This window comes from Vanessa atalanta, chromosome 5 (assembly GCF_905147765.1).
Source record: "Vanessa atalanta chromosome 5, ilVanAtal1.2, whole genome shotgun sequence".
NCBI lineage: Eukaryota > Metazoa > Arthropoda > Insecta > Lepidoptera > Nymphalidae > Vanessa > Vanessa atalanta.
Genome location: NC_061875.1, coordinates 13,273,004 through 13,285,561, shown reverse-complemented (window position 1 = coordinate 13,285,561; position 12,558 = coordinate 13,273,004). Strand labels below are relative to the sequence as shown.

General features: G+C 33.0%; 1 protein-coding gene across 1 annotated transcript in view; it reads right to left on the bottom strand.

Moving 5' to 3' along the window:
- LOC125064415 (neuropeptide FF receptor 2-like) overlaps positions 1–12,558 on the bottom strand; it is a 68,620-nt gene that overhangs the window by 5,192 nt on the left and 50,870 nt on the right. Inside the window, exons 5-6 of the mRNA XM_047671407.1 lie at positions 10,460–10,557; positions 4,120–4,288 (exon numbers count right to left, since the gene is read on the bottom strand). Coding sequence (XP_047527363.1) covers positions 4,120–4,288; positions 10,460–10,557 — 267 coding nt within the window. The remainder of the gene's footprint in view (positions 1–4,119; positions 4,289–10,459; positions 10,558–12,558) is intronic.

Here is a 12,558-nt window from a genome sequence, read left to right as displayed (position 1 = left end):
GTAATATATGAAAATGCTTTCATCTAAACCTTTATAACCTAAACAAAATTTCATTAAATATGAAACGAGATTGGTGGAAAGTATTTCCTGTTTTCACAGCTTTTGATATATTTGAGTCGATCTGCAACAATTTGGCTCTGTCGACGTTGAATAATTCGCAAGGAATCCGGAACGATTGATTGGTAAAAGAAAAACTACATATGTAAGAAATTTAAAAACGTAAAACATTTTGCGACGTTTTTTCTGGTTACGCAGGATCTGTTTCGTGTGTCAAACTATTGGAAAGCCGTATTCGTCAAAGTCAAAATCTTTGTACAATACTTCAAACATCAAAGCAAACTGGAACAAATAATTATTCCAGTAGACATTCATATTTTTCAGTCATTTATCTTTGGGTGAGTGGACGTTATTTGTCGTTTTTTTTCGTTAATATTTTTTTATGTGTTGTTTTGTTTTGTGTTACATATTTTACAGTAACATTGCCTCGCCATATGCTTAAAAATAAACGCTTGTTCGGGATTTGTGCAAATCCTATTGGGTAGGTACCAAATCATCAAATATTCACCAAATATAATACACTGCCAAACATTGCTAATTGGCTTTTGGAGGTAAGGTGAGTGAGCCATTGTACAATCGGCATAAGAAACAAAATCTTTGTAATATATTTTATTGTGCGATCTTTGAACGGTGGTGACCACTTATCATCTGATGGCCCACTTGGCAGTCGGCCTACGTATTTTAAATAATGTAAAACTTTCCTTTTACCGAAAATATACTTTATATTTTCGGTAAAAGGAAAGTTAGTCATTTTATATTGTTTATTTTTGGTTAAAGGTTAAACAATAACAAATACATTGACAGTTAAATTGATTGTACATTCTGAAACGCACCGATCAAACAGCTTGATCCTATAATCGTGATTAAGATTGTATCACTATCCTACGTGACCTTGGTGCTATAGTGCCCTTTGATTTTACAAAGCCACTTAGCATAACAAACTATATTATTTAGTTCCAAATTAAATTATAAAACAAGAAAGGCGTTAGATATTTCTGAAAAGGTATAAACAGAATATTTATGAGTAAATAATTTAATCAAAACTATTTTATTAAAACGAGAAAGTTTCTGTGTTTTTGCGTTTTATTATTTTTTAAATTTATAAACAAATCAATTAATAACGATTTTAATTAATTAGAATTACTTTCAGTCACATCAGTTTTTGGCCAGTGAGGTTAGTATTACCAAAAATCATTAATCCCTTGATAATAATCATTTATAAAATATATTTTAATCAATATCAATCATCAGGACACATTCGTCCACTACTGGACATAGGCCTCTCCAAATGCACGCCACTGTGGTCTTTCTTCGGCAATAATAATCAATAACATTTAACGTAAATAAAAATGTTTTAAGCCAAAAACTTTTAATGATTGCGGAGTATTAATGAATTACGTGGCACGAAATAAAAATAAAATTAAAGTCGCTCAGCGTGCTATGGAAAGGGCTATGCTCGAAGTATCTCTGAGGGATCGCATCAGAAATGAGGTGATCCGTCAGAGAACCAAGGTCATCGATATAGCCCACCGGATTAGTAAGCTGAAGTGGCAGTGGGCTGGCCATATTTGTCGAAGAACCGATAACCGTTGGGGAAAACGTGTTCTAGAGTAGGAGACCGCGTCTCGGCAAACGTAGTGTAGGACGTCCTCAGGCATGGTGGAGTGACGATTTGCGCAAGACGGCTGGCAGGAGCTGGATGCGAGTTGCCGAAGAAAGACCACAGTGGCGTGCATTTGGAGAGGCCTATGTCCAGCAGTGGACGAATGGGGGCTGATGTGTGTGTACGTGGCGCGTGATAACGGTGCCTTATTTACCATGAGGAGTATAGAAAGCTTTGTGCCGTCAGCACATCGCCTGTTTAGTGGTCCTCCATACTTGGCATGTTGACGAAATCATACCGATTGATTATAAGGTCATTAAAACCAGTCAGTTCAGGCTACTCAAATAACTGTGACGTGTCTTAAATAAAACATATTATTACTTCAGTCTTTGAGTATTGGCTAGCCTCATATCTGGATCCGCTTCTGAATAATATACGCCTCAGTATCTCAATATAGTCTACACGCTAAAGCGTTTAGATATTTTTAGCAAATGTACGAGCTTCTATTGTCTTGGGATATCGATTTAATTTTTTATATCAGCACCAAAACATTTTTATGAATTTGTGAATTTCATTGTTATGTATTACGACTTTACTCCAATAACGCTATTTACGACGACCTACGCATTCGACGGGTGCTGAACGAAGTCAAAATCTTGAACTGGAATTGAACATGGGTAATTTAATGATCCTACTGTAGACGTAATAATGGAAGGCACGTCCAATGCAATTAAATTGAGTTTGCAGAATTACTTGTAAGAGAAGACAAAGGAACCTTGGAAGCTCATGACAGTAACACAAGCTGATCACGCTCGAAGTCATAAGCGGTTAATTGATGACTTAATCATTATTATTGGTCATTAAATAACTATGCTATTTAATATTTTAAATTAACATGGTTATTTTTATTACTATAAGTATTTGAAACGGGATATTTACCATGTTTTTTATTTTTATTTGGTGGAACTCGATATTTCACGAGAACAAGACATTCGTAAATAATTTCGAAATATCGAGCTCCACCAAATAAAAATAAAAAACATGGTAAATATCCCGTTTCAAAAATTTGTAGTAACCATGCTATTACATATTGTACGTAGTATATATGTATGTATGAGACACTCGGTAAATATTATTGGAAATTAACGAGGATATTTATTTTGATAGAAAATAAAATGCAATGTGTTGTACATTATACAATAACAAAGAGTTGCTTTTAATGACAATGTAGGTAAGTACTGAGTTCTATTTTACTGTTATTTAGTAATTTGTAGCCACTCTTGCTGGCTAGCTTACAATGATTCTACTGTAAATAATGATTTGGCTGTAGTTATTCATTTGTTATATGGTTGAGCCGAGATGGCACGTGGTTAGAACGAGTGCATCTTAACCGGAAGGAACGCTATTCGAAAATATTTCTGAAAGTGGAAATCGGGTCGGAAGACTATGGGTGGTTGTGCCCAAGCATGACCATTATTTAGTTTCTGAACTGGGCTATCAAGAGCGACCAAATCCACCCACCCAGTTCTAAGCTATAAATATTCTTTTTATACATGTCTCAGAAATAAAATAAAAATGTTTTTGATATAATAACCTTTCCAAAAATATATACTTAAAAACTTATTTGATATATTGATCCGATTAATTCTAATCATTATTTTATTCCCGGTTACTGTGTCCACTTCAAACTTAACTCCCCATACGAAGTGGTCAAGCTCCTTAAAATATATTATATTTATATAATATATGGACATCATTAGACATTAATAAAATGGGAAACGAATCTCTTAGTGAAATCACTTGACGGATTTTGAAAGATCTTGGGCTTGAGACATGAGTAAATTATTTTATCTTTCAATATAACAATGATGACTTTTATCCTTATAAATATCTTTATGTTAAAAATTAAAAAAAATGCAATAAATACACCTACGTTTATTAAAATCCAATTTTGGAATCCAGAAGGAAAATTTCCTATCAATTACGAGCGTCTTTTAAATTAGCCGATACAGCATCAATGTTCGCAATTTGCTTATCGCCATATTTATGAAAGTGTATTCCTCCATATATTTCGTAACGATAATTAAGCTATCGGAACACATTTCTTTAAAATATTGTATACAAAAATGACTGAAATGTAACATGAAAGTATCATTCTATCGTATTGATCGCAAACATTCCATAACACAATTTACAATTTTTCTATCGAATGCTTGCATCAACTCCCATAATGATACCGATCCAATTTTCTCATTTCAAAATTCTCGTTATAGTTATATATTTTAATGTAAGTAAGCTCGGTATCGAAAAGATTGGAATCTCCAAGATTCGATTCTTGATTCTGCACTATGAAAACAGATGAAACCGATTGGTAGAAACTGAACAAAGTTGATTGACTTTCAGTGTAGAGATTCCAAGCTTTCTAACATTCATATAAGTAGGAGTATTAAAAAACTTACCAACAAAAAGAGCGTATGGCAGATACATGCTCAAGTCCTTTGGGTTGACAGCGTTTATATCTAGCAGAAGTTGCATGATATTGTATGGTAGCCAGCACAAAGCGAAAAGAACAGCCAAGAGAAGAAGAATCCACGCTACTCTCTTCCTCTCTTTCATCAGCCTTAAGCCCTGGTAAAAATAATAAAAGAAAATATGTCATAATTGCTGAAATAAAATTGAAAAACATATTACAGTCGTAAATGATTTATTAAAGCTAATTATTTTTAGCTTGTGATAAAAAGCTTGAAATTAGCATTCGGTAATTTTCATGCATAAATACGTAAATAATGATTCTATTGTATTAAATTAACATAAATAAATAAATCATCCGTCGGAAAACGAAATCAATTGAGTTTCAGGCGGTTGTCATTTTAAATTTAGTTCCATTTTGCAGAAAAACGATTTAAGTAAAAACTTGTAAAAGCCTACTCAAAAAAAGTCTATATTTTTTTTAGCATTAGCAGCCTGTAAATACCCACTGCTGGGCTAAGGCCTCCTCTCCCTTTGAGGAGTAGGTTTGGAGCATATTCCAACACGCTTCTCCAATGCGGATTGGTGGAATATACATGTGGCAGAATTTCGTTGAAAATAGACACATGCAGGTTTCTTCACGCTGTTTTCTTTCACCGCCAAGCACGAGATGAATTATAAACACAAATTAAGCACATGAAATTTTAACGGTTAAGATGCACGCGTTCTAACCTGCACTTTGCAACATACATGCACCCTTTTAATAAAAATGAATGTATGTTGTTGAAAGTGACTTAAATTTTGAATATTGTTTTCCTAAAATTACAGTATTGTCCGGTCGTCTCATCATAATTTATCTTTATGTGTGTTGAAAGTTATACACTAAGAATAGCACACAGTAATTGCCATTGCTTAAGATTTATTTATGCACAGATTAAACTTAAAAGCGGGAATTTTAGCTAACATTTTTGATACTAAAGATCGCACGAGTTTAACAATCTTAATATACAAACATTTGCTTAAGATATCAGTCTGCTTAGTGTCACTTCACTGCATTGCAGTAAATTTGCTTCTACTTATTTTTTTAGTAAAGTAAGGTAGTATTTTGACCCGCTATATAAAACAAGATTACGAAATACTTGAACGAGTCCTTGTAATTAACACCAACCTTGTAATTATCACTTTTGTTGGCGAATACAAAAACTTCTTTATTTACGTCAATATACAATTTATTCTTAATATAATTTCTGAACTGCCAAACTTTGTTCATTTTGATTTTAAACGATAATTTTATTCCGAAATTCCTTAAACAATTCAGATAAGGGTTTAGTTATCGGAAATTCTTGAGAATTTCAATTAATAAGAACAGTTCAATATAGCAGAGAAGATTTGTATACTCAATAGTAGTATAGTTGTACACTTACAGAAAATACTACTACAATACACTAATATTGTGTTAAATCAAATCAAATGTATTTTATGTGTAATGTTTAACTGCTACATCGGTTTTTTTTTACTTTAGATACTTCATCCTTATACGTACCGTCGTACACATCTTCATTCATAAAAATCTATGCGCGGACCAATGACTTAACGTGCTTTCTGAGGCACAAGATCCAACACTACAACGTCCAACTTCGAGACTAAGGGCTGTTATTGAAATTTTTTCGATAGAAATAACTTTGTATCGGCCTGGCCTGGGATTTGAAGGCCACAAGGTCCTGCCTCGCAATCTGCAGCCTTATAATAGGTCGGGGGAAAAAGTTTTTTTCGTATTTCATAAGTAAAAAGTTGCAGTAATTTATTTTTGGGTTTATTTGTATCTGATTGTTTTTGATGCCATTAAAAAGATAACATTTTTTTTAAAAAAATCTGGTCAAAATTAGTGAATCTTACGAAGAAATTCGATACATTATTTTTTTTATTATTTTATTACAAATACGGGTAAAAAATGACCCGAGCTGCGAATAAAATTTGTTTTATTTATGGACTTAACGCAGTATCACTAAGAGTGGCTCAAAATTGGTGCAAGGATTTTCAGTATGGAAACTTTGATGTCAAAGATGACGCTTTCTCTAGTCGACTTGTTGCAGATAAAGTCGAAGCTAATTTTGAAAAAGTGGAATATAATTTGCATATTAGTAGTTACAACTTAGAAGAGTTAGAAATTGACCACAAAACTGTTTTCGTCCACCCGAAAAGGTAAATACATAAAAAATCTCGATATTTGGGTGCTACACGAGCTCACTAAACAAACCTAATGAATCGTGTACTTAATTGGGATTATCTATTGAAACATAATGGAAACTGAATCATTTTTGAAAAAATTGTCACTGGTGGTGAAAAGTGGATTACTCACGACAAGAACATTTGAGAAAGATCAAAGGGCATGCAAGCTCTACAGACTTTAGCGAAACCTGGGTTAACTCACAATAAGTCATTGCTGTTTGTATGGTTGGCAAAACATATTTTATTATAAGGGTTTAACCATTGGACAACAGCTGATGAGACTCAAGCAAAAAATAAAGAGAAAAACGCCCGGAATTAATCAACAGAAAGGGTTTGGTTTTTCATCAGGATAATGCCAGGCCACATACTTCACATCTTCAACTTATCAGTAAATATTGAAAAACCTTGGTTGGCAAGTATTTAAGCATTAACTCTTAATCCCGAATCTTGCATACTCAGGTTTTCACAAATTTTGGTCTTTTCAGAATTCTATAATTAGTGTTTGGTTAACATCAAGAGAATGTGAGAATCAAGAGCTTACAAAATGGCAACAAGTTTTCGAACAAAATGCCATATATTACAATGAAATAGATATAAACGAGGACAGAAAACGTCTTGAATTTTCGTATAAAAAACAAAGACTTTTTCCCCAACCCAATATCTAGTCACTAAACTAACGAGACAGTCATTGGACTAGGACGACGATACGACATAATTTGTCGAGGTCTAATACCATCATTTCATAAAAAAAAGGCGAGGTTGTAACAGAAAATTCGGAAAGAAAATTCCAGTGGATATAGTGTTGTATTATAAATAAAGATATATAAATCAAGAAATATTCGTAACGCATAATATATCTTTGTACTACATAGAGTACTAGCAAATAGGGGTATATGTAAATCTGAAATTTATTTATGTTTACTACTTCTGCCATTAGATTAGGCTAAAAAATACAGTACATAGTTTCGAATTAATTGGATTGAAAACTAACGCATCCACATACAACCAAACATTAATTTAATTAGGGTTTCATAAGCCTGATAAAAATAAAAACCCGTTTTCATCTCTAATCACTCTCGCATATCTGCCTATCACAGTTTAATTTCTCGGAATGTTCTGGATAATAACATTTGAAATTACTCGATACTCATACGACTATTGAATTCAATTACTGAATAAAGTAATTGAAATGCATAGCGTAAGTGAACAAATTCTTATTTTGGAAGAAGAATGTGGCACCAATTAAGAAAAAACAAAAGACGTATATAAAATTTATGATAAAAACAAATAATAATATTAATATATATATATATCAATTAAAAGTTGAATTTCGTCACATAGTGAAGTCATTTTACCAGAATGCATTTGTAATTTATTATTTACTTCCTTTTATTCACGAATATCTTTGCCGCTTTTTCGTTTTCAGAAAGCAACAATATAAACAGTAAATAGTGCAAATAGTTCACAATAAACGATTAAAAAATTAATATATTTGTTGCTTACTTTAAAATATACATATACTTTTGTGCTACTACGGAACGCATGAAACATCTTCGAAATAAATAATTAATTTAAAAATAAAATTGATTGTGTATTTATTAATTACAAATAAATAAATAAATATTGGACAACATCACATACATTACTCTGATCCCAATGTAAGTAGCTAAAGCACTTGTGTTATGGAAAATCAGAAGTAACGATGGTACCACAAACACACAGACAACACAACAACCCAAGACAACATAGAAAACTAAAGCACTTTTTATACATCGACTCGGCCGGAAATCGGACCCGAGACCTCGGAGTGGCATGACCCGTGAAAACCGGTATACACACTACTCGATAATTTTTATTTGCTTATAAAATATTTATTCTTCGCTCTAGTAATGTTGTCAAAACGTTGAGATACCAAATGGGTACTAAATGATTGTGTTAAAAACAATTGAACAATGCGATCTTACGCCCACGGGCAATACGCGCATTAAGACCACTCATGCGAAAATTAAGAATGGGCGCTCATTTCGACGTCAGAATGACAAGCCATTTATATTTTTTTGCTTATTATATAGGTATCAAATATTTAAACAAAGGTACTAAATAGGAACTAAATGCTGGCATTATTTTAAAGCTGACCTGAAACTTTGTACGGACATTCTGATGCACGTATCACCGGCAAGAAATTCCGTAGTTACAGTTTTTTGAAATATACAACATGGTCTGAACTGAACTTTACATAAGTAAATTTATATAGAGACCAACAAATAGCAAAAATACCCTAATTTATTTAACCTTTAAGTTAAAGAATAATAAAAAAGAAAACAAAAATGTGTTTTTCCGGTTAGGAAAGGTTAAGTCGTTTACTTTACTACGATATGCATGTATAAATACATAATATATGAACCTTCCTCTTGAATCACTGTTCATTGATAAAACCTTTAAACATTTTACATATTTAAAAATATAATTTTAAATATAAATGATATTTGACAACTGTCTATAATGTGACAAAGACAACTTTATAGAAGCCTTTGTATACCAAAACTGTTTTCATTACATTAATATACTTCTTTTTTTAAACATATATATTATATATATTTATATTTATTCAGAATGCTCTAAAGTATAAATTTATGTAAGTCGAGATGGCCAAGTGGTTGGACGCGTGCAATTTAACCAATGATTGCGGGTTCAAGCCCAGGAAGCAACAAAGAATTTTCACTTTATCTCAGCAGTAGGACATTGTAACTTTTATTTAAATAAAATTATGTAACGATATAATAATATATAATATTGTTTACACAGACATTCCACACATTGAATGACAATACAGAGCTTTATTATAATCGAAAACAGAAGAAGAAGAAAAGTTGAACAAAGCTTTTTGACTAACAAAGGCTATAAGAAATTCAATTCAGTCATAATTATAAGAGCTAGATAATTCTATTATTCGATGTTAGTCTCTCGGCATGTTAAATTTTAAAATATTTCTTAATCTTGTTTTTAATTAATTTCTTCTCAAAATGAGTGCTCGTTAGTGCAAAAAAACTGCTGACCGGCCTATTTATAATCTTTGAGCTCGAGTCTCCCTTCGGGATTTTTTAATAATCTGGGAATACTGAAAGTTGCTTCAAAATATGTTTACAAGAATATTATGTATACTTACCATAATACAGATTTTTTTAAAATGTAAGAGTGACAATTGTTGTATAGACGGGTAGAGGTACACTAATAACACCGATACAATTTATAGTTTCCGACCTCTCAAAGTTAATATATCCTTTCTGGGTCCCGATATTAGTTTATATAATAAGATTCAAAGGCTATTTTTAACTTGGCCTGTTGTATAAAGCATATCTGCACGCAATGCAAGATTATATTAAAGATAAAAATGCGTGGAGCTACACTACTTATTGAGTTTCAGACGATATATATCCTATATGATTGAATTTATGACTTAGTACTTGTTGATTGCTTGCTAGGCATGATATATAAAAAAAAAAAAATAGAATTATTAAAATGGTGGATTAGAGTAACTACTAAGTTTCTGACCGGTTACTTTTAGTGATAGTTTTAATTGAATACTGTAACATGACGATATAGCCTGATTTTGTTTGTATTCCACGCTTTCACGTTCGGGACCTTCACCAAGTACGGGCTTTGAAACTTTACAAATTTTTTGGGAAATTCCTTACCGGCAATCTTAATTACCGAGTCTTATTTTTCGACCTAAAAACTAAAAAGTCTTGTTTGGTCTATCACATTATCATGAAGTGCTTGAAGTTGTCCATGATGCCATATATTTAAATTAGCCAGTAATTAACAATATTCATTTATTTAAGTGACTCTTAGGTATGACATAAGTTGCCAGAACAAAGTTATAGATCTTCATGTCCAGGGTTAAACGAATACTCAGTAGCCCGAAGTTTCATAGTTGGCAATGAGAACACTCCTGTGATCCAGGAAGCACGTGAATTATTTAGCGCGTTCTATTTGACAGCGCATTACGAAACCCATCGCGCACTTAACATATACTAAATATGCTGACTATTCTCTATTAAGAATGTTTATTGAACATTTTAAATAAATCATGAGTCATACCTGCTGCATGCTGACGTTTCCTTCATCGATGTCAAAGGGTGGGCGTACTGAGCACAAAGTACGGCCCATACAAGCGTATGACAGGATCGTTATTGAACCTTAAAGAGAAACACAATTTACTTATAATAAAATAATCGACAATATCATATACAATATCTTAGTTTAAAAATGAGTTTCAGCTTTCGCAGATTGAGATGACTGTGTAATATGCATTTATTTTTACGGAGATTGGATATATAGTCATAGTGGATCATTAGACGTGTTAATAAAAAATATATATATATAATATGAATCTCGTTCTTTTAATATGTAAATCAAGTACAGGAGAAGCAAAATACTAAGATATCTTTATATGACAGTGTATTTGTTTAGTTTAGAAGGCCGCAGATTTTGAGGTTCAAGTCGAGGGCTAGGTTGGAAAAGTTTTTTGGATTTTACTGTCAATAACTTCTCAGAAGTAGCGTGGAGTTGGGATGATGGCAATATTTGCTTATCGGAAAAGTAAAACCGATGGTCTTCTGCCTGAATTTGCCACAAATCTGATTATGATAATGAGAAAATAAAGAGGGTTTACGTAGCTGCACAGGACAAGTTGCGGTAAGCACTTGTGCATTGTAATAATTATGTACTGTGCAGTTGACCCTTAAGTGGAGCGGAAATTGGTCAAGAGCTATAATGATCATTCAAATTTAAAAAATCCTAAGTTTATTAGAATAAAAATGAGCCGAGATGGCCCAGTGGTTAGAACGCGTGCATCTTAACCGATGATTTCGGGTTCAAACCCAGGCAGGCACCACTGAAATTTCAAGTGCTTAATTTGTGTTTATAATTCATCTCGTGCTCGGCGGTGAAGGAAAACATCGTGAGGAAACCTGCATGTGTCTAATTTCAACGAAATTCAGCCACATGTGTATTCCGCCAACCCGCATTGGAGCAGCGTGGTGGAATATGCTCCAAACCTTCTCCTCAAAGGGAGAGGAGGCCTTTATCCCAGCAGTGGGACATTTACGGGCTGCTTATTATAAGTTTATTAGTTACTTTACTTTTTATATAAACATGTTTCGATCATAGCGCCATGTTAACATTTAGCTTGCTTTACACTGCTTAGAAGCGCTATGGCAACATTCAATGCCTTCAATGCAGTGACAATAAAACAATTTTGACGAGAAAAGCTGGAGCTCTAGATGCGACGGAAATATTTGAAACCGTGATATCGTAAAAGTACTTGGAATTCGTGTATTTTAAGAGCATATATTTCAAATGAAAAATGTTCTACGAAACCTCCAACAAATCCCCCTACCACCAACAACCCATATACGAGTACATGTGGTAAGCTGCAAAATGAAGAATATTTTTTTTTTTATCTTTAGTTATGAGTACAAATACTAAATTGATTGTTCAATTTTTTTTTATTCCTATTATAAAGGTTTTGAATAATTTTCAAGAAATTTAGTACACCAGAAGTGTGGTGAGGATAAATTCAGTGAAATATGTGAGAGATATATGATATAGATGCAGCGCTTGTAAAGCAAAATCAACATTTTCGCGATCGCTGGTGGAATATATTATAATTTTAGTTTATACTTTTGTTCAAAATAAAATAAAATATGATAATATTCCAAGTATTATATCTTTGTACTCTGTGGCAAAGCTTTGAAGGCTAAAGTCAGAATTTTAACGTATTCACGTTTAGGTATTTTCACGTATTTTAAAAAGCTTCATATTTCATTCTGACTACTTTAACGCTGACTGATTAACAGACAAAATATAGGTTTATTTTTTTAGCATTAGCAGCCCGTAAATGTCCCACTGCTGGGATAGGCCTCTCCTTTGAGGAGAAGGTTTGGAGCATATTCCACCACGCTGCTCCAATGCGGGTTGGCGGAATACACATGTGGCAGAATTTCGTTGAAATTAGACACATGCAGGTTTCCTCACGATGTTTTCCTTCACCGCCGAGCACGAGATGAATTATAAACACAAATTAAGCACATGAAATTTCAGTGGTGCCTGCCTGGGTTTGAACCCGAAATTATCGGTTAAGGTGCACGCGTTCTAACCACTGGGCCATCTCGACTAGGTGTTGTACTCGTGTACAA